The sequence below is a fragment of the Mirounga leonina genome, unplaced genomic scaffold (assembly GCF_011800145.1).
Source record: "Mirounga leonina isolate KUSES-001 unplaced genomic scaffold, KU_Mleo_1.0 Mir_154, whole genome shotgun sequence".
Lineage (NCBI taxonomy): Eukaryota > Metazoa > Chordata > Mammalia > Carnivora > Phocidae > Mirounga > Mirounga leonina.
Genome location: NW_023270389.1, coordinates 31,418,683 through 31,437,266, shown reverse-complemented (window position 1 = coordinate 31,437,266; position 18,584 = coordinate 31,418,683). Strand labels below are relative to the sequence as shown.

The window sequence follows — 18,584 nt, the reverse complement described above, 5'->3', positions numbered from 1 at the left end:
CTTCTTTATGGGAAGTAACAACACCCACTGGGTGCAGGAACTTATAACCTAAGTTTTATTTAAAAAGCAGGCATAGCTGGGATCCAACCCCAAAGCTGACTGTAGAAGGTGCTCTGCCCTGCCTGTACCTGATAGACGATTAACAAATATTTGTGGAACAGATGAATGGATGAAGGATGGTTTACAGGACTTCTGTGATTGGCTTCCTTGGAGATTTCACAGAACTATTTTTCCTGGAGCTGTTTGTTAAACTTTCACTTCATTAAGTCTCCAAAGTTCATCTCTTGCAAGAACAGGGTTGTGTTCTTGCGTTCTTTGTTGTTTTTGCTGAGCAGGACCAAAATTCAACAACAGCCAAACCTAATTCCAACACCCCCATTTGGTAGGCGGGCAATGGGGGTGGGGGGTGAGAGCTGTAGTTTAGTCCAGAAACTAGACAAAGCAGGTCGCTGGATTGAGGTCCCAAATTTACTTTTTCCTTGGAGCTTCCTTGGGTTGACTGGGTTGACTGATATTCTTCTCAGAGACCCCACCTCTTTCTCCTCCTCCTCCTTCTCTTCCTCCTCCTCCTCCTCGGGATCTGAGTCCATTTAGCTGCTGACTTGTGGGAAGGCAATCTGCCGCTTTGTGAGAGGACCTGCTGTCTCTGAAAGGGTTGCTGCTCCCAGCCCCTCCTTGGGGCCCTTCGTTTGTGCACGTGGGTTTGAAAAGCTCATTGATTTCCATCCAAAGGGGCTAATTACATTACTTACAGTAAATAGCAGCCCTGCTGTCCGGTAGGGCTGCCAAAGTGAGGGGGGAGGTCTCCAGCTTAGTTCACTTGATTGGCTTCATTTTTGTGTGAAATTGTGTTTTATGAGCTGTATTCTGGCACCCGGAGGACTGTAACAGCGTCCAGTCTGCAAATAACATTATTTTTGACCCCGAGAAAAGAGCGAGGGGAAGCAGTGGAGTCTTGGGTTTCATGGAAGAGGTGACTCCAGCAGCTTCAGAAGGCGATGCTTTGGGACAGGAAGTCAGACTGCTGCACAAGTTCCCTTCCTGCCTCCATTCTTGTCTGCCTTCCCTTCCCTTCCTTCCTTCCTTCCTTCCTTCCTTCCTTCCTTCCTTCCTTCCTTCCTTCCTTCCTTTCCCTCTCATTCTCATTCTCTTATTTCTTCCCTTCCCCTTTTATTCTTCCTTCATCCTTCCCTGCTCTTTCTCTTCCTCCCTCTCTCCCTTCATCTTTCCAGATTTGACCACCGTTCCCCTAGAGGGAAGCAAGTCTGCCAACAGGGTACTCCTCTGAGGTACCCGGGGTGTGTGGAGACACGAGCCATTCCTGGGAAAGCCGATGATGGGGAGTGGTGGGAAGCAGGCAGGCAGGAGGAAGGAAAGAAAGGGGGAGCAGCCCTGGCTTCCTCCTTTCGCTGATTATAAAGTTGGGTTGGTTCCTGCCACTGCTCTATGCTTCGGGCCCCTAGGGGGCTTCTGGTGGTTTGAATGAATCGACAATATCAGAGTGTTGCGGACACTTTTTAATAGGGCCAAGGAGGGGCCACCGCTAGTGGGAACAGAGGGAGACAGAACAATCCCGCCTCTTGTGAGGCGCAGGTCTGCCGTTCTGCTTGTCAGCTCTCACCTTCCCCTCCTCCACAGCGAGGAGCCCCTTTCACATCCTCCTAAATGTGCGGTGCATCCAGTTTTACAAGCCCCTGTCCTGCCAGGGCGGTGGGAACAGCACGCAATAGGGCGCGCACTAGTCCTGCAGGGGTCCTCCACTGGTGCCCATCACCAGCAGTTTACATTCAATCCTGAGTTGGGTAAGAGAATACCTCACCCCGTGTCATGGTTCAGTTGAGTACTCCCTCCCCCCCTCAAAAAAAGTCCATGCCCTGTCCTCTACATTCGTTTTTCAAACAAAACGTTTTGGCCAAAAGTAAACTTCAGAATCTTAGGTTCTTGTAGCCTGTTTTTCACGTTCGGTGATGTTCCAGGCCCTGGTAGGGTGGAGGGCCTCTAGGGGAGGTGAGGCGACCTGCTTTTAAAAAGTGAGTTGAGGAAGAGGGGAAGGGAAGAATATCTGTTTAACGTTTGCGTATTTGGGGTCCCCTGTAAGTTAGGGACCATAAAGTCCACAAGGAGGAAACCCAAAGTTTGGAGCTGACATCCTGTATGCCTTGAGCTGGGGTCTGATCTTGAACTTGGACCAAATAAGCTTTCTGCCTCCTGCACCAGGGCAGGGACAATAAGGGCTCCTTTTCCCCTTTAAAACATGATTACTGAGAACTCTTGGAAGGATGTGTGTGTGTGTGTGCGTGTGTGTGTGTGTTGGGGGGAAGTAAATGCCCCCTCCTACTAACCCCCCCTCCAGCCCCCTCCCTTTTGTAATGTTTGTCCCTGCTTGCCCATCACCAGGGGGTTGAGAGGAGTATGACAGGTCTTTGTTGTCTGAATAAAAATCCGCGGCAGCTCCAGGGAGAGAACTCCTCCTACTAAATTATCAAAAATGGGCTGGCTTTAGTCTCTTAACAAATTGGACACAGCTACGGCAGGAGCAGTCCCCAGCCCAACCTACAGGCACTGGGAACTTGCAAGCAGCCAGGGACCGCTGAAAATAGCACTTCTTTTTCTTTCTTTGTGTTCAAAACTATTTTCTTTCTTCACCAGATTTTGTTTTCCTCCCCCCGCTGCAGTTGTTTCCCATTAGTAACTCGATCTCTCCGAGCAGTAAGATTCGCCTTCTTCGTCTCCTTTCCCCTCCGCCCCTGTTTGTTTGTTTTCTGCACATCTCCTTCGGGGAGCCGCTGGGGTTTCCCCCCTTCTTTTTCTTTTTTTGTTTTTTCTTTTCCAAGCAGACCAATTTCCACTCTGTCTGCCTCTTTCTTCTTCCCTCTCTTCCTCTTGCCTTCCGTCCCCGAGCGTCTCTGCGCTCCTCCAACACGCAGCTCTCTGCCGTCCCTTCTGCTCCTTCACTCGGATGAGCTGAGAGCCGCGGGCGTGTGTATATGGAAATAGTGGGGTGCCGAGCAGAAGACAATTCGTGTCCTTTCCGTCCCCCAGCCATGCTCTTCCACGGGATCTCCGGAGGCCACATCCAAGGCATCATGGAGGAGATGGAGCGCAGATCTAAGACCGAGGCCCGCCTGGCCAAAGGCGCTCAGCTCAACGGCCGCGACGCGGTAAGGACGGGCCCCTCGGCGGCAGGAGCCTGGCGCCCCAGCGCGCTCCGCGAAGCCGAGCCTCCCTTCCGTGGCCGGCCGAGCGGAGGATGGAGGGTCCTAGGGACGTCCGTTCCAGGCTGGCGGGTGGGTTTCCTCCGGTCTGACTGCCTGCCGGGCTAAGAAATCCCCTTTTCTGACTTGAAATGTCTCCGCAACCGAGACCCGGAGCTCGCTACTCTGTGCCGCAGCTGTTCCCGGCAGAGCAGGGCGGGCCGAGAGTGAGAGGATGGGGATGTCCCCTTCTGCGGACCTCAGACTCCGGTCTCCGGCCCCCCCTGACTCCGGGCGCCTCCCGGGCGAGGACAGCGGCAGGGAGGGCGAGCTGGGTGCGGGCAATGCGCGGGAGCCCAGGTGGTTCTAGTCTCTGGGTGTGATGACGGGATCTTTGGAGAGGACTCAGACTCCACTGGGCCACCTTCAGTTCTCAGGACGCTCGGAGCGCGGCACTGCCTAACCCAGCGATTTTCGGGGTCTCCGGCAGCCCGGCCCGGCCCCTCTAGCGCAACAAGACTGAGTTCAACTTCCGGGCCGGGCGGGTGTAACGTGTAGGGGGGAAAGCTAATAAAAACCCGGAGGAGCACCTAGCCTACGCGCGAGAACTTTCTACCCTTAAACGATATAATCAACTACCACTGTTACTACTATTCATATTAATAAAAGTCACGTCCAATTAATAAAGCCAATTAATAATCTATGTGCTTCCCTTTCCCACTTACGAGCCGGAGGGGAAAAACTACAGAAGTCTCCGGAAATGATTTCAGCCAAACAGAGCTGTGTAGATCCTTCGACATCACACCCGGCATTGCAGCTCGAACCAACCCTTTAGATTGCTCCGGCGGGTCAGTGGTGTTTTGGGTTACACCAAGTAGCCGAGTTGGTGGATGTTTCCACATTTGCAAACTGAACATAGTGTGGAGGGCCCCAGGTCTGAGTAAAAGGAAGAAACTTTACTTTTCCAGGCCCGCCAAAGTTTTGTGGGGAAGTCCAGCCCATTTCTGCTAGTCTTGAGGGAAACGACCGGTGGTTACTTTCTTCTTTTTCTTTTTCCTTGTTGTGGCTGTCCTGTTTAAAACCAAAAAGCAACCCAAACCCGAATCTCGTGGAGGGGCTGGGCTCGTCACGGTGAGGTTTTCTCATCTTCAGCCTGGTGGGTGGGTAAGCGGGGGGGAAGCTGAACTTGGGCACTAAACAGATTTTCAGGACACAGGTCTCCTGGGTAGGTTAATGCAGGGCGAAAGGGGGACTGTGCAGAGGGGACTAGACAACGGAGTCTTCCTGGGGACAGGCACTTTATACCCTTACTGGGGAGAGGACCAATATCCCTGGAAATGAGAGAACAGCCAAATACACCCTGGTCAAAACAATGTCGACCAAATTAGGAGCACAGGTATCATAATCTCTCCCTTCCTCTTAATTTAACGCTGCTTATAAGAATTTAGGGAAATGGAATGGTTTCAAAACAATCTGTGTTCGTTCAAATTTCCTTTCCATTCCCCAGTAAAAATTTCCGTTGTTTTATTTTGTGTGCGTTGAAAGCCACAATTTTTAGCATGTATATTCGAGTTTGGGAGCATCCGCCAAACTATACTCAATGCGCTCCTAGCATTTTTAAAAGAGTTTCGAGGTGGACGGCATGTCTTTAAGGTTTTAGAAGAGGGTGGAGATGGCCAGCCTGTGTTTAGGTTAATAGTCCCGGGAGAATGCGAACGCCGGGTTCAGGCAGACACCGCAGAAAGGGAGTGAGTCGCAAAAGGAAAAATCGCTAACTTTCCCCCGACGTTTGCCTTTGCGCTGTGGCCCCTGACCCTTGCCATGTTCCCGGAACGACTGAAACTCGCGCTGCGGGGAGGGAACTCCGCGTTGTGCGTCCCCGCCGCGCTCCGTCCTCAGCGGTGCGCTGTGCTTGCCTTGCAGGGCATGCCCCCGCTAAGCCCCGAGAAGCCTGCTCTGTGCGCCGGCTGCGGGGGCAAGATCTCGGACAGGTACTACCTGCTGGCTGTGGACAAACAGTGGCACCTGAGGTGCCTGAAGTGCTGTGAATGTAAGCTGGCCCTCGAGTCCGAGCTCACCTGCTTCGCCAAGGACGGTAGCATTTACTGCAAGGAGGATTACTACAGGTATTCCCGCCCCTATCCCTTACGCCCCGGTACACCTGGCGGGGCCACCTGCCCGAGCCCGGGAGCCTCTTCTCTGTCCCCCACCTTTCACCCCTTCGGGGTCCGGTTATCAATCCCGAGACAGGGGAAGTCCACTGCATACGCCTTCCAGCTGCGCCACCCCCACTAAGGGCGGTGAGGATGGGTGGGAGGAACACCCGAGGTCAAGAGCTACCAGTGACTATCCCCCACTCCCGACACTTCACAGTTCAGTAGAGGGAATCTGGAGAAATCTCGAAATAGTGAATGAATATGTGTCTGTCTACCGGGACTAAAGCGGGTATTTTTTTTTTTTTTTTCTTTTTTTCCGTTTACTACGAACTGGGCGAGACCCGCACCTTGGAATTGAACTGGTGGCCGGCGCAGCTGGAACCCGGTGTTAGGTTTTTGCGAGGGTGGCGGGAGACCACGTAAATGACCATGAAAAGGAATAATCGCCGTTGGTGAAACCCAAGCCACTCAGTTCTGAGTTCCATTTACTGCTAGTTAGAACCTTGCCGGCTAGCCTGGCGAGCAAACTCCAGGGATGTTTTTTGATGCTTCCCAGTTATTTTTTCTGGAGTGGGAAAGAGAACTATGTGCAAGTGACCTAGCTCCGCTCTCAACCAAAGGGAGAGAGGTGATTTAAAAAGAATTAGATTTCTTCTGCAAAAGCGTCTGTCTGAATGCTTTCAGGCACACGCACACATCCATAAATAATAATAATACCACTCTTCATAGAGTGTTTTGTAACGGATGAAACCCTTTCCCTTGGCATCGCAATTTAATATTCTTTACATAGCGTTTGAGTTAGCTAGTGCGGGTTTGTTTGGTTGTTGGGCTTTTTCTTTTTCTTTCTTTCTCTCTCTCTCTCTCTCTTTTTTTTTTTTTTTTTTGGCTTTTTTTTTTTCTTTAAATCTTAACTTTCCAGAGAAGGAAACTAAGGATGTTACCCGATTCTTCTCATTTTAATGTAAGGGTTCTTTGTCCTGCTTCACCCACCAGAACAGGTCATAAGCAAGTAAAATTAATGACCAAATGGACCGGTGTCCTCTTCTGTCAGAGCCCTCCTAGGTGTCAGTCTAGGACCACTGCTGACCAAACTCCAGGTGTCACGGGTGGGAGATGGCCCTGCCTTTGCCTCACCCAGCGCCCTGACTTGACGTTTTTGGTTTTTTTTTTTTCCCAGAAGGTTCTCTGTGCAGAGATGTGCCCGCTGCCACCTTGGCATCTCCGCCTCCGAGATGGTCATGCGTGCCCGAGACTCTGTCTACCACCTGAGCTGTTTCACCTGCTCCACTTGCAACAAGACCCTGACCACGGGCGACCATTTTGGCATGAAGGACAGCCTGGTGTACTGTCGCGCCCATTTCGAGACCCTCTTGCAAGGGGAGTATCCACCGCAGCTGAGCTACACCGAGCTGGCAGCCAAGAGCGGTGGCTTGGCCCTGCCTTACTTCAATGGCACTGGCACGGTGCAGAAAGGGCGGCCCCGGAAGCGGAAGAGCCCAGCGCTGGGAGTGGACATCGTCAATTACAACTCAGGTGGGCCCTTACTACTGCCCCCCACCCCCGCCCCCCTCCAGCCCTGGCCTCCGGCTGTCCTGAGGAGGATTCCATAGAGTTCCTTTCCCATTCAAGATCTGGTGGCAAGAGGGGGTTTTGCTTAACATGCCTCTTTCCTCAGTACAACTCCCTTTCACTCAGAGGGGAAAGAGGGAGAGAAGGAGAGGGGGAAAGAAGGAGAAAGGGAGAGGGGAGAGAAAGACCTTTATTTAGGTTGTGGCAAAAAACACATTCATGACCCTGGGGCCGCCATGACTTCCCCCAAACAGGCAGAGCCAAATCCTTGTTGCCCATTAGTTAATGAGCCCATTAGTTTCTGGCTCCCAGTTGGAGCAAAACAGCCCCAGGGCAATTCCTGTGTGGAAGCCAAATTATAGATCCTGGAGGAGGTTTTCCTATATACTGAAAAAAAAAAAAAAAAACTTCAGAGCCCAACTTCAGTCTGTCTAGAGGGGGCAGAGGCTGTGGTCACCAGCCCAGAGTTAATCAGGAACACAGTTGGCAAGAGTGTTGAAAACCGAATCCCTGATCTTGGTGAAAAGCAGCTGTAGGGGTAGGAATCACTCTCCACAGTTGAGCTGGCCTGTCCCTTCTGTAGGTCAGGGTACTCATCCAACCAGCTCATTCCCTGTATGGTCAACCATCCGGACATCCAGACCCCTTGGGAAAATGAAAGAAGCTCCAGGTCAGGCCCACTGAGGAGGCTTAGTGGTGTGACAGGCTGCTCTTCTGTCCTCCACCGGCCTCCTCTCTTAATTAAAAACAAAATGCAGGCAACAGGCCTGAGAGCGCACTTTCTTCCTTGCTTTGGGGGACACCTATCATTTATCAATCTCTCTCATTCACTACTTTCCCATGGTTGGTAGTCTGCCCAGCTCTCCATCCCCCAGGTGAGAATGGAGATGGACATTGCAGATCATAGCTTCCTCCAAGCAGGAAGGAAGCTCTTTCTTTGAGTTCCAGACACTGGGAAAAGGGGCCTGGAGAGCCCAGGCTAACTTTTGGGAAACTAAGGCCTGCTTTCCCATGCTGGGCCCAGCCCTGGATGGGAATCTCAGAGGCAGGCGACTCAGGCTAGGGAGTCCATTCTATTGGAAGGGAACTTGGGGACCTTTCTGTGGCAACCCCACTCTGATACCATGAGTACCCAGATACCAGCCCAAGCATGGACATCCCAGAACACAGATCTTGCTGGTTTTCGTCTTCCAGTTCCCAGTGCTGGGTAGGGTGCCTGACCCCATTGTTGCTCAATGGTAAAGGAACGTTATCCATTCGGATAAGTGATTTATCCACGGTCACACAGCCAGTGTGAACCATTTGGAACTAAAAGTCCTGCTCTGAGCCCGGAGTTTTTAGGGGAAGGCTCTCTGGACGAGCGGGCTCTCCCCAGCCTTGTGCTCGGCTTCCTCCTGGGGTTCTCGGCTGATTTAACTGAGAAGAAGGAATCCCAACCCGGTCAGCGCGGCGGGCGGCGTCCCACGGAGATTAGGGACCAGGGAGCTCAGCGCCGCTACACTTGTCCCTAGAGGGTTCATGCCAGGGTCGCTAGACCAAAGGAAAAGAGCGGCTGGCTCGCAACAGACCCCACCCGGACCGGTTTGTGTTAGGGCCGCGGGCGCAGCCCCGGGTTTTGCCAACCCCCGGCTGCGGGTCGCGGCCTCGCGCTCGCCCCTGCTGCGCTTCCGCAAGGGCTTTTGGTTCGGGGCCACTTTGCCCAGCGCGCTCATTTCATCTCCTTTGATGCAAGGTCCCCGGAGCAGAACAGGCAGGGCACTAATTGTTCTTTATTAATAGAAGATGACATCGGAATCTCGAGCCACTCACCAAGGCCCTAATGCCCCAATTAGAGAGAGACAGGGACAGAGACCAAGAGGCCGAGACCCACATAACGAGCGAGTCCTTTGGAGAGAGGGAATCCCTCAGCCTCGAGAAAATGTGCGGAAGGGTGGCGATTTCTAGCCACGCGGCAGGAATCCTCATTTTTGCGCTTGTTTATTTAATCTAACTAGCTAAAATTGATTTTGTCTTGGATCTTACTTTATGTTAGAAAGATCCGGGGAGCTTTAAGAACAGTAGAATTTAGTATCCCCTACTTCTAGAGCTTGCACATTTATTTCTTAAGAAAAAAAAGAAAGAATGAAAATCTCCCTCCACTTCGGTCTTTAGTTTGCAAATTAGTGCTACTGCAAGGTTTATTGAAAAAGGTGATGCTGTTTTGGGCATGCGGGAGGAAAGGGTTGCTGAGGCCTCCCTCTCCTGTGTTTGTACATCACACCACCTCAGACTGGATGCTTATTAATTAGCATCCACCCCATCCTTTCCGGACTTTCCCTAGAGATACAAATGAATAGTACATGCTTCTTTAAAATCAGATGAAAATAATCTAGAGAAATTGGGTTAAGGATACATGACCAGAAATCAACGCCGGTATTAAAAAAATGTTTATGAATCTAATGCAAGTTTGTTACAAAACTAGCAAAAGAAAAGCTTCAGCAAATTTAAAACATGTTAACTCATTATTTTAGCTTTCTCTGGATCTTACATTGTCATCTCTGCTTAAATGTAACCTAGTCTCAGAAAGAGTAAAGTTGACACTAGACAAATATAATTTATACATCAATATATTTTAAAAAAACATATACAAAAAATGTGTTTAGGATTCAAAGACATCGAGAGAAGATGTGAAACTTGGTAAAGGTCACTTAGTGCTTGACATCTGGCAAATACCTTTTAATGAGAATATTCCTAATTTAGTTTATACCTCCTTGTGCAGAAAGCAGGCAGATATTTTAGAAAGAGACATAGTTTATTTGGAATGCTGGATTGGAAAGCAGCCCGCCAGGGGTGAGAAGAAGATTTAGTCTAGGATAGGCAACTCTTATTTAGGTAATTTAGCATTAATGGAGAGACTACATTTTTTCTAGTTTTAAAAATCTCCCTTCCCAAGTGTAGGTTTTCTTCGATTCCAAACTTCAAAAGCTCCTGATGGTTGTTAAATTAGCCTGGCACTGACCCCTAGTGGTCTCCCAGGGATCAGTTAGTTCTCAGAAGGTTATATACCTTCAGAACAGAAACTCACTTTAGTATAGGTGACCACTTCGTAAGTGACTGGAAAATAAAATATTTAGATCTTCTCACTGACTTTATAATGCCAGATGTGTACTTAGAGGTGGATGGTTAAAGCAGTTTTAAGAGAGTTACCATTTCATCTCATAATTCAGGGGGAACACATATAGCTTTAGAAGTAGACCCTGGGGAAACACAATCACTTGCAAGTTTATATAATGCATTTGTAGTTAAACACAAGCAATTTAGGATAAGACACTGAGTTACTCTGTGGAAGAAACAGATTGGTCTTTTAAGTTGAATAATATGATGACACTGTCACAGGAAAACCATACAGTAATATCTGTTTAATAAAGAGTTAGTCTGGGTGCCTGGGTGGCGCAGTTGGTTGAGCGACTGCCTTCAGCTCAGGTCACGATCCTGGAGTGCCTGGATGGAGTCCCACATCAGGCTCCCTGCTCGGCAGGGAGTCTGCTTCTCCCTCTGACCCTCCCCCCTCTCATGTGCTCTCTCTCTCATTCTCTCTCTCTCAAATAAATAAATAAAATCTTAAAAAAAAAAAAGAGTTAGTCTATGTGGAAACAAGTCCCATTATTGTGTTTAATGAACTAAAGTTATCTGCTGAGTTTTTAATCAGCAATAATGAATATAGAATACATATTCAGAAAAGCAATTTAATCAGACTATTCTATAATTATTTTTCATAAACTTCATTTTAAAGACTAATGAAGTACATAGTGAGGTTAGGAATCATACTCATCTCTAAGAAATATTATCTTGGGGTGGGGGAATGGCTAAGGGCATTATTTAAACACTAACTTAAATCTTCTATCCCAAGTGTAACATTCAATCTGATGTGCTGTTCAGGAAAAGTTACATGTTACTCACATATGATAGGAATGAAATTGTATTTGAAGAAGCCTCCAATGACTGAGGTATGCCTCTTTGACCATTTTGTTATGGGCACATTTATAATCTGGTTGTGAAATATATCTCAGTTTACTGGAGATAAGTATAGTTTTATAGTAGGTCATAAGATGCTGTTTCATCCATTTGAGGATATGAAAGTACAATTCTGTAGAATATTTGAACCCAATATATCCCCACTGGGCTAAAATAGGGTAAAATGTAAAGTACATTCTTTCTCTTGTCTCTGAGTACATGTTACTCTTCTGATGCAGTTTAAGAAGTCTATGTTCAACATTTGTATGTATATATCTAGCTTGGATTCCCTTTGAGTTGACTTGATTTTTCATTAATAGTCACTCAATTTTATTGATGAACAAAGATTCAAAATCTTGGTGAAATGCTTTTGAGTCCTGGCCCTGTACTTGACTTAGGGGACACAAAGGTGAAAGTTATATAATCTTTCCCTCAATGAACTCATCTGCTCTTTTGGCAAATATGCTCTCTACTTAAGTGTTTTATGGAAATATAAACAAAGGAGACATTAATTCATGCTTAATATAATGTCTTCTTACATTAGAGATAATTTCTTGTTATGTGGATTTTGTAATGAAATGTGATGACCTCTTCGTTGATGACCAAAACTACTGTTTCTGTATATATGCTGACTTAACCAAAAATAAGTTTTAGAACATGATTCTTACCAGAGCATAGCAGACAAATAATCTTTTATCAAGCAGAAGAGCTAATATTAAGAAATGCCTTACTTTCTTCAGATTCAGGTTTTATCTGCCTCCCACCATGTGACATGATCAGGTTGATTTTAGATATTCTATTATAGTGTACTAAAATGTAGGATGATCAGATCTGAAAATGCATCATGTAAGTAACTGAAGTAAGGGTTTAAAGGAAAAAAAATGCCATGCCCTTTAAGTTGAGATGAAATCAGTCAATATTTAGCAAAATATTTTCATTTTGTAATCCTATTTTCTTTGCAGAGCCAGTAGGTTATTGGAAATGGCCTTTTAAATGTACAACTTTGTATCCTGGGATGATGACTTTCAGGCTGGTTTCAAAGGCTGGGTTGTTTTGCCCTCAATGCTGAGCAGGGCTATGCAAGGAGAGAGATGTCACCCTCTTTCTGCCAGGCCAGCCATCCCACTCACACACGTCCACAGCAAAAAGGGCCAAGATCTGAGCAGAGAAATAAACGCCATAAGTGTCTCTGAACTGTGAGCTGTGGGGAGCGCTTCAGGCATGAACTGAGTGAATAGAAGTCTGGACTCATTCTCTTTCAGAAATATTTATTAAAATATCTCCAAGGGAAAACTCTTTTCTTCCTGGGATTGCCCAATATTAACCAGTTATTGCTAAAAACCCTCAAAAATAATATTCTTAGGATTACATAAGAAATCTCCAAATTCTTATTTTGTAACTTCTCCCTTTTTTCCAGCCACTTTCTACCTTTTTCCTGATTGTGAAGACTCTAGGAACATCAGGAAAAGCTAAAAATTGGAACTGACTTAGATTCTTCCTTACTTGATGGGCTCTCAAAAACTCTCAGATTTGAGAGAGCTGAAATTACTTGTTTGCATATCCCTCATGGTAAAGAACAGTGCCTTCAGACAGTATGTTTCATTTCACAAACAGACAAAATATGGAATCTTTAAAAACTGTGTGTGTGTAGAAGGGCAGGTGCCAATATGTATAAATACATTAGAGCTTTTCCTTTTCACTCTCGGATGTTTCTTTCACACTTAGGGCTTGTCTTCCCAAGCTTTCTAGCAACTGTTATGCAAAAGAGAGAATTTATCTAATATTTTTCTATTACATAAACTTTGGTTGTGTCCATATTAAGAGGCTGGTTTGGCGGACTTCGGCAATTAACCTCTTTGTTTGGTCTAGATACTGCTTATACGTGGGTTGACAGGCTTTCCCACTGTTGCTTTATTATCAAAGCATCAGACAGCCTACCACCCCTGCAGCTAATGGCTGACTTACCACTGAGCCCTTGCTTGTTCGCTGTTACCGCAACAGGTTGTAATGAGAATGAGGCAGACCACTTGGACCGGGATCAGCAGCCTTACCCACCCTCGCAGAAGACCAAGCGCATGCGAACCTCCTTCAAGCATCACCAGCTACGGACCATGAAATCCTACTTTGCCATCAACCACAATCCGGATGCCAAGGATCTCAAGCAGCTTGCTCAGAAAACAGGCCTCACCAAAAGAGTTTTGCAGGTAAGAAACCTCCATCATTGGCTGTGTATACCTCTCCCTTACCCTTGCCAGTAAAAACTAGAGCAATACAGATATTTCCTGTACTGCTTTTCATTAGTTTATCTTAGTTATCTCCCAAGAGGGTAGGCTGAAATTTTGCAGGGGCTTCCTGGAGGGTGCCCAAAGACATTCCCAGGATCTTCTAAAATGCAGCCACTTTCTCCCTGTAGGTGGAGAGATGGGGCCACCAAAGCCAGCACAGCTTGCCTCACCGCTTTGCTAATGTGGCTGATGTTATTCGTACAAGTTGTGGCTTTAGAGAGTTCCATTCACACTAGGCTCAGTGCAGAGTTGAAGGGGGACCTGCTGGTGCTTTTGTATTTCAGCAAACTCTTGGCAGCCTCATTCACAGGCCATGACCTTCCAAATGCAGATTGTCCCTTTTTTTTTTTTCCAACTCCTGAATAGCCACAACTATGGTGTCTCAGCAACCAACTGTAGCAAGTATTTTCCCACTTTAGTAAACCATATTTCAAAACTAAACATTGGGAGTTAGATGTGCTGTCCAATTGTTTTCCTAAACTCATAATGGTAAGAATATACAACTAATGAAATTATAGTGGGTTGCTGTGGGTCACCGGAGATCCTCTTCTACTTCTCAGTGACAAATTGCAGATACTTAAATTTCCACCAATCAGTTTCTGGTTGCTTGGGGTCTGTGGTCCTGAGTTTTTCCTATGCACAGACTACTTACCCTGTGTCAGACTCAAGGATAGCCTGAAATCTGTTTCAATGATGTTCATTTCATACGAGTCATTCTTACTTTGCAAAACTTTCAGTGATCCTGCCTCTCCCAATTCTCAAAAGATAATAATCAGTTAAGGAATCAGGATATATTTTTCCCCTTTATCTCTGTGCCTTCATTTCTATGGTATTTCCACTTAAGCATCAGTTGTCCTAAGTGGCACTTGTTAATGCTGGGGGGATATATGCAGTTGAGAGAATATCTGTAGCATTACCTGAATTAATCTGTTCTAAAAGAAAGCCAAAAAAAAAAAAAAAAAAGCCCTTCTCTCCCAAGAAAAAAAAACAATTACATTTAAAAAGAAAATATACATTCAAAAAAAAAAAAAAAAAGAAAGAAAGAAAAGCAAGCAAGAAAAAAAAAGATAAGGAAAAAAGAAGGAAAGAAAGAGAAAAAACCAAAAGAAGTCTAAAATAAACATCGGTAAAGAAATCAATTGGGATTGGTTTGCAGGTTTGGTTCCAAAACGCACGAGCCAAATTCAGAAGGAACCTTTTGCGGCAGGAGAATGGGGGTGTTGATAAAGCTGATGGCACGTCGCTTCCGGCCCCGCCCTCAGCAGACAGCGGCGCTCTTACTCCACCCGGCACTGCGACCACTTTAACAGACCTGACCAATCCCACTATCACTGTAGTGACATCCGTGACCTCTAACATGGACAGCCACGAATCCGGAAGCCCCTCACAAACTACCTTAACGAACCTTTTCTAACATTGGTTTTTTTTTTTAATTCTTCCTCTTCTTTTATTATTCTTATTCTTCTTATTTTATTATTTACAAGATTTTTTTTTTTTTCTGACCCACAAGATATTTGGGAAATAAAAACAACAGCTTGGTGTGTAGCATCTGCAGCCACTTGGCAAATGAGTTTACAGTATTGTCTCCTTTACAAAGTGGTTTTTTGTTTTTGTTTTTGTTTTTTTGTCTACAAAGTGTACTTGGGTTGGTTTTTTTTTTTAATTAGATCTTTCAGTTGGCAAGGGGAGTTTTTGAATTATTCTAATAAGTGCCTCTTAAAATTGTATGTTACTTATTTCCAGAATCTCAAAGAAAAAAAAAGTGGTATCATTATGGGCAAATAATCATATTCCCAATTAAATGATTAGGTTAATAAAGAATCAGATAATGAATTAAAGTTATTTTTTAAATCTTGCGATTGTATGTGTACTTATGGAATTTTGAAAACTTCACATTGATTTTTTAATTTTAAAACTGAAAATAATGTTTTGATCATTCTTTTTTCTTACAAATGAGGAATATGATTAAACAAAAGCATTATCTATAGCAGCTCCAAATATTAAAGATTAATTAGGTGGGAAATCTGTTCCAAGGACGTGACTTTTCCTTCTTTTTGGGATGTACATCCCAGCAAAACTTGTTAGTTAGCTACTTGTTTTTCAACATTTGAAAAATATTTAAACTCCCTGTGTATCTATGAAAATTCCATATAGAGTTTGAAATTCTCTACTTTTAACCTAAAGCTAAAAATGATAGTTGTAAAACCATTCTTTCTAAATTAATTTTTTTCCTAGGGAAAATGGAAATAAGCAAAATATAATTTTTTAAGAAGTTAAAAAATCAGTATAATTTAATTAATAGATCTATTAATTGGCTTCAGCTGTACCATGATATTGTATCTGGCATTCTATATGAATAATGTTTAAAAAAAAAAAAAACCTTAGTAGACTAATAGTCACAACAAGAAATCTTTGGTTTGTTTTGCTTTATTTTACTTTGGCATAGGTTGATATATTTGTCAGAAAAAAACCCTTTTCTGACATTACAGATTGAAAGTTATTAGTCTTAAAGTAGATAAACTCAGAAGCCTTGTGGATGCTGATCTGAATATATTTCCTAGTTTACAGTAGCATTTTTTTTCTTTTAATTTAAGCTAAAATCTTAATGGTCTGGGCAGTGGTGAATGTTCATCTATATGCTTCTGTTGTAGTTAAATACCAATTAGATTGTGGATTTCCTAAAAAAAAATAAATAAATAAATAAAAAAGAAGTCAAGATCTATGTCTTGCTTTAGTGGATTGTTAAGAATAACTTTGCACATATTCCCCACTTTTTGGACCCCTTAAATCTTCGGTGGTCAAAGTGGCTATTTAATAGATTTTAAAGGTGTCCTTCTGGCTGTATAAATGTGTGGTTACATATTGACAGTTCACTGCCCACATTAAAGTGCATTATTGTAACTTTTGCTCAGGGTCTTTAGAAAATTAGCACAGAAAGTAGCTTATTTTTTAAAAAAAAAAGACGGTGGAAGATAAGTTAACACTGTAACAGAAGAAAGGTGTGATTGCCATTATATATTTAGCAAGTGTGGTTATCATCTTATATGGAGCTTAAATCTTGACTTTTCATATTTCTATTACATTTTGGGCATTTACCACTAACCAGACCAAACAACCTTGGTAAGGCTGAGATCTTATTAATACACTTTTACAGGTAAAATATTGATACTTATAAATTTTGTTCTTTGACAGAACAATGTATGGTACTATAGATCTACTTTATTAAGTAGACTAATTATAACTCAGTTCTCCTATGTGCCTTATGATATAACTTGGAAGTAAGTTTGTGAAAAATCAGGATATATGTGTTGTTTGTTAAATTAACTGTTTTAAGCCCTTTTGACACCTCACTAGTTTTGTACTGTTTTACCTCTTATTTCCGAAACTCTTTTTATGGTGTATCCTGTTAGAGGGGACAAACATGTCATAGAAAGCAGTTGTGCACTCTTTCAAATATAGTTGATAAATTCAATAATCTTATATATTGAGCTTCGTGTTTATAGTACAGTAAGTGGTCTAGCAAAATTGTCCATGTTTCTTTGTTTATTGATAAATGCATTGTATAGAAACTATTTCCCCTAAATATTTATGGACCAAACAATTGTGATATATCCTATTAAATTTGTGTGAATAAACCATTTTGAATCTAAGGAGTTTTATTTCCCATCAGTTTAATTTAAGGTTTAACTGTATTAGTGTGTTTCCAATATCTGTATGTAAAAGCTATTAAAGTGGTAATACAAAAAATTTTTAAATATTCAAACATACATATAGTTTTCAGATTTCCAAACTTCTGATTCATTTTAAATGTACACACCATTGCATATGCAATGTAATTCAACTTAGAATTACCTTTAAATATATTTTCTTATAATAAAAGTAATGCCCCACCGATTTGACTCTGCCCAATTTTTAGAATTAAAAACAAGATAATAAGCAGATAAAGTAATTGCATGAAAAGAAACTTAATTATGATTAAGATTTAATATTAGGTCTATTGAGCACAAATGGATATTTGTAAATCAAAATAGAAATTGCAGACCCCTAAAAGCCAAGTTGCTCTGTAGTTAATAAATTGTCACTATGATTTTTTTCAGGGAGAACAAATCTTGGGGCATTACAGCCAAACATCCCGACGTTTGAAAATTCCCTAAAGTATTAAAAGAAGGGGAAAAGTTTGATCGGAAATCCACTGCAGTGAAGACAAAGACAATATTAGGTTATGATAATCATACATTTTAAAATCTATTGAGCCAAAAAAAAAAAAAGAGAGAGAGAGAGAGAGAGAGAGACTTAAATGTCATTTACTGAATGTTAACAAAAACTCTGTTCTTTATGGTGTCTAACACAAATGGAGGCTTAAAGTTATGTGGTTTAAAACAAAATTAGATAAGCCGTGTATAAACCAGAGCAGCCTGGCAGTAATATGCCCACCCCATATTTGAAGAAAATTATTATTGCTAAAAAAGAAAAAAAATCCCACACATTTGTCAAGCACAGTAATTGTAAAATAAAGCCCAAAAACATCCATTTCACTTGCTTGCTAATGTGTACTAGTCCTATCTGTTCATGGAATTTTCCAATTGTAAATTCAAAGAAAAGCTATCACTCCTTTGAGAGTATAGGATCAAAACCCAGTAATTTTAGTATCATTGTTTATTTCTTCCTTTTTAAACAGAAATCTCTGCATGCACTTTTACATCTGTCACTTCTAGTGTACATCTCTGTATGATGACTTATCTTTGCTGTTTCTTGTATGATAAATAGCTTTCATGAATAAACATTTTATTTGATGCAAACATAGTTAACTTTATGTTAAATACACACTGTTGAAATTACTTTTGAACACTGTCTTAAGAGGCAGCACGATACATTTCCAACTTGTGATACTTAGGAAAAAAAAAATCCAAACAATCTAATGAGGTAAAATTCTGGTAGTCTAGGATAAAAGGACTTACTTGGTTTTTAATTTTTCATGACTTTTTATTTGTTGTATTCAATCAACCCATGTATTAAAAATTAAAAAAAAAGAAAACACTAGTTACAACAAAAAAATAAACCTTAGAATAAACTATCATGTAAAATTTCAGCAACTTTTTAGGTTATTAGGGTAAAATTTATAGATCCTCTGTAAGTTTACATGTTTGCTATGCAATGAGCAAATTTACTGAAGTATACAAATATATCCTGAACTATGAAAAGATCCAATCTTTGCACAGTTCAAATTACATATGATATTACAAACAAAGGAGCAAGTGGAAAGAAAAACAAATATTTAGGAATGAGGCTTTTTTAATTGTTAAAGGGACTATTTGAAGAAAGAATTTTTTAACGATTCCTATTTAGCTGTATATCCAAAGCATATGCTAAACAAATTAACATATAAC

The 18,584-nt window shown here is 43.1% G+C and overlaps 1 protein-coding gene across 2 annotated transcripts; it reads left to right on the top strand.

Annotated features, from left to right (window-relative positions):
- Nucleotides 1–2,971: 2,971 nt before the first annotated feature.
- Nucleotides 2,972–17,351, top strand: LHX9 (LIM homeobox 9). 2 transcript variants are annotated; one of them, XM_035009534.1, is made up of 5 exons: nt 2,972–3,161; nt 5,118–5,320; nt 6,528–6,883; nt 12,914–13,116; nt 17,295–17,351. In XM_035009534.1, the coding sequence occupies exons 1-5, from the start codon at nt 2,988–2,990 to the stop codon at nt 17,349–17,351; spliced, it is 993 nt and encodes a 330-aa protein (XP_034865425.1). In that variant the 5' UTR covers nt 2,972–2,987. The 2 variants fall into 2 exon arrangements, with proteins under 2 accessions (XP_034865425.1, XP_034865424.1); XM_035009533.1 differs by lacking the exon at nt 17,295–17,351 and adding an exon at nt 14,354–14,611.
- Nucleotides 17,352–18,584: the final 1,233 nt, after the last annotated feature.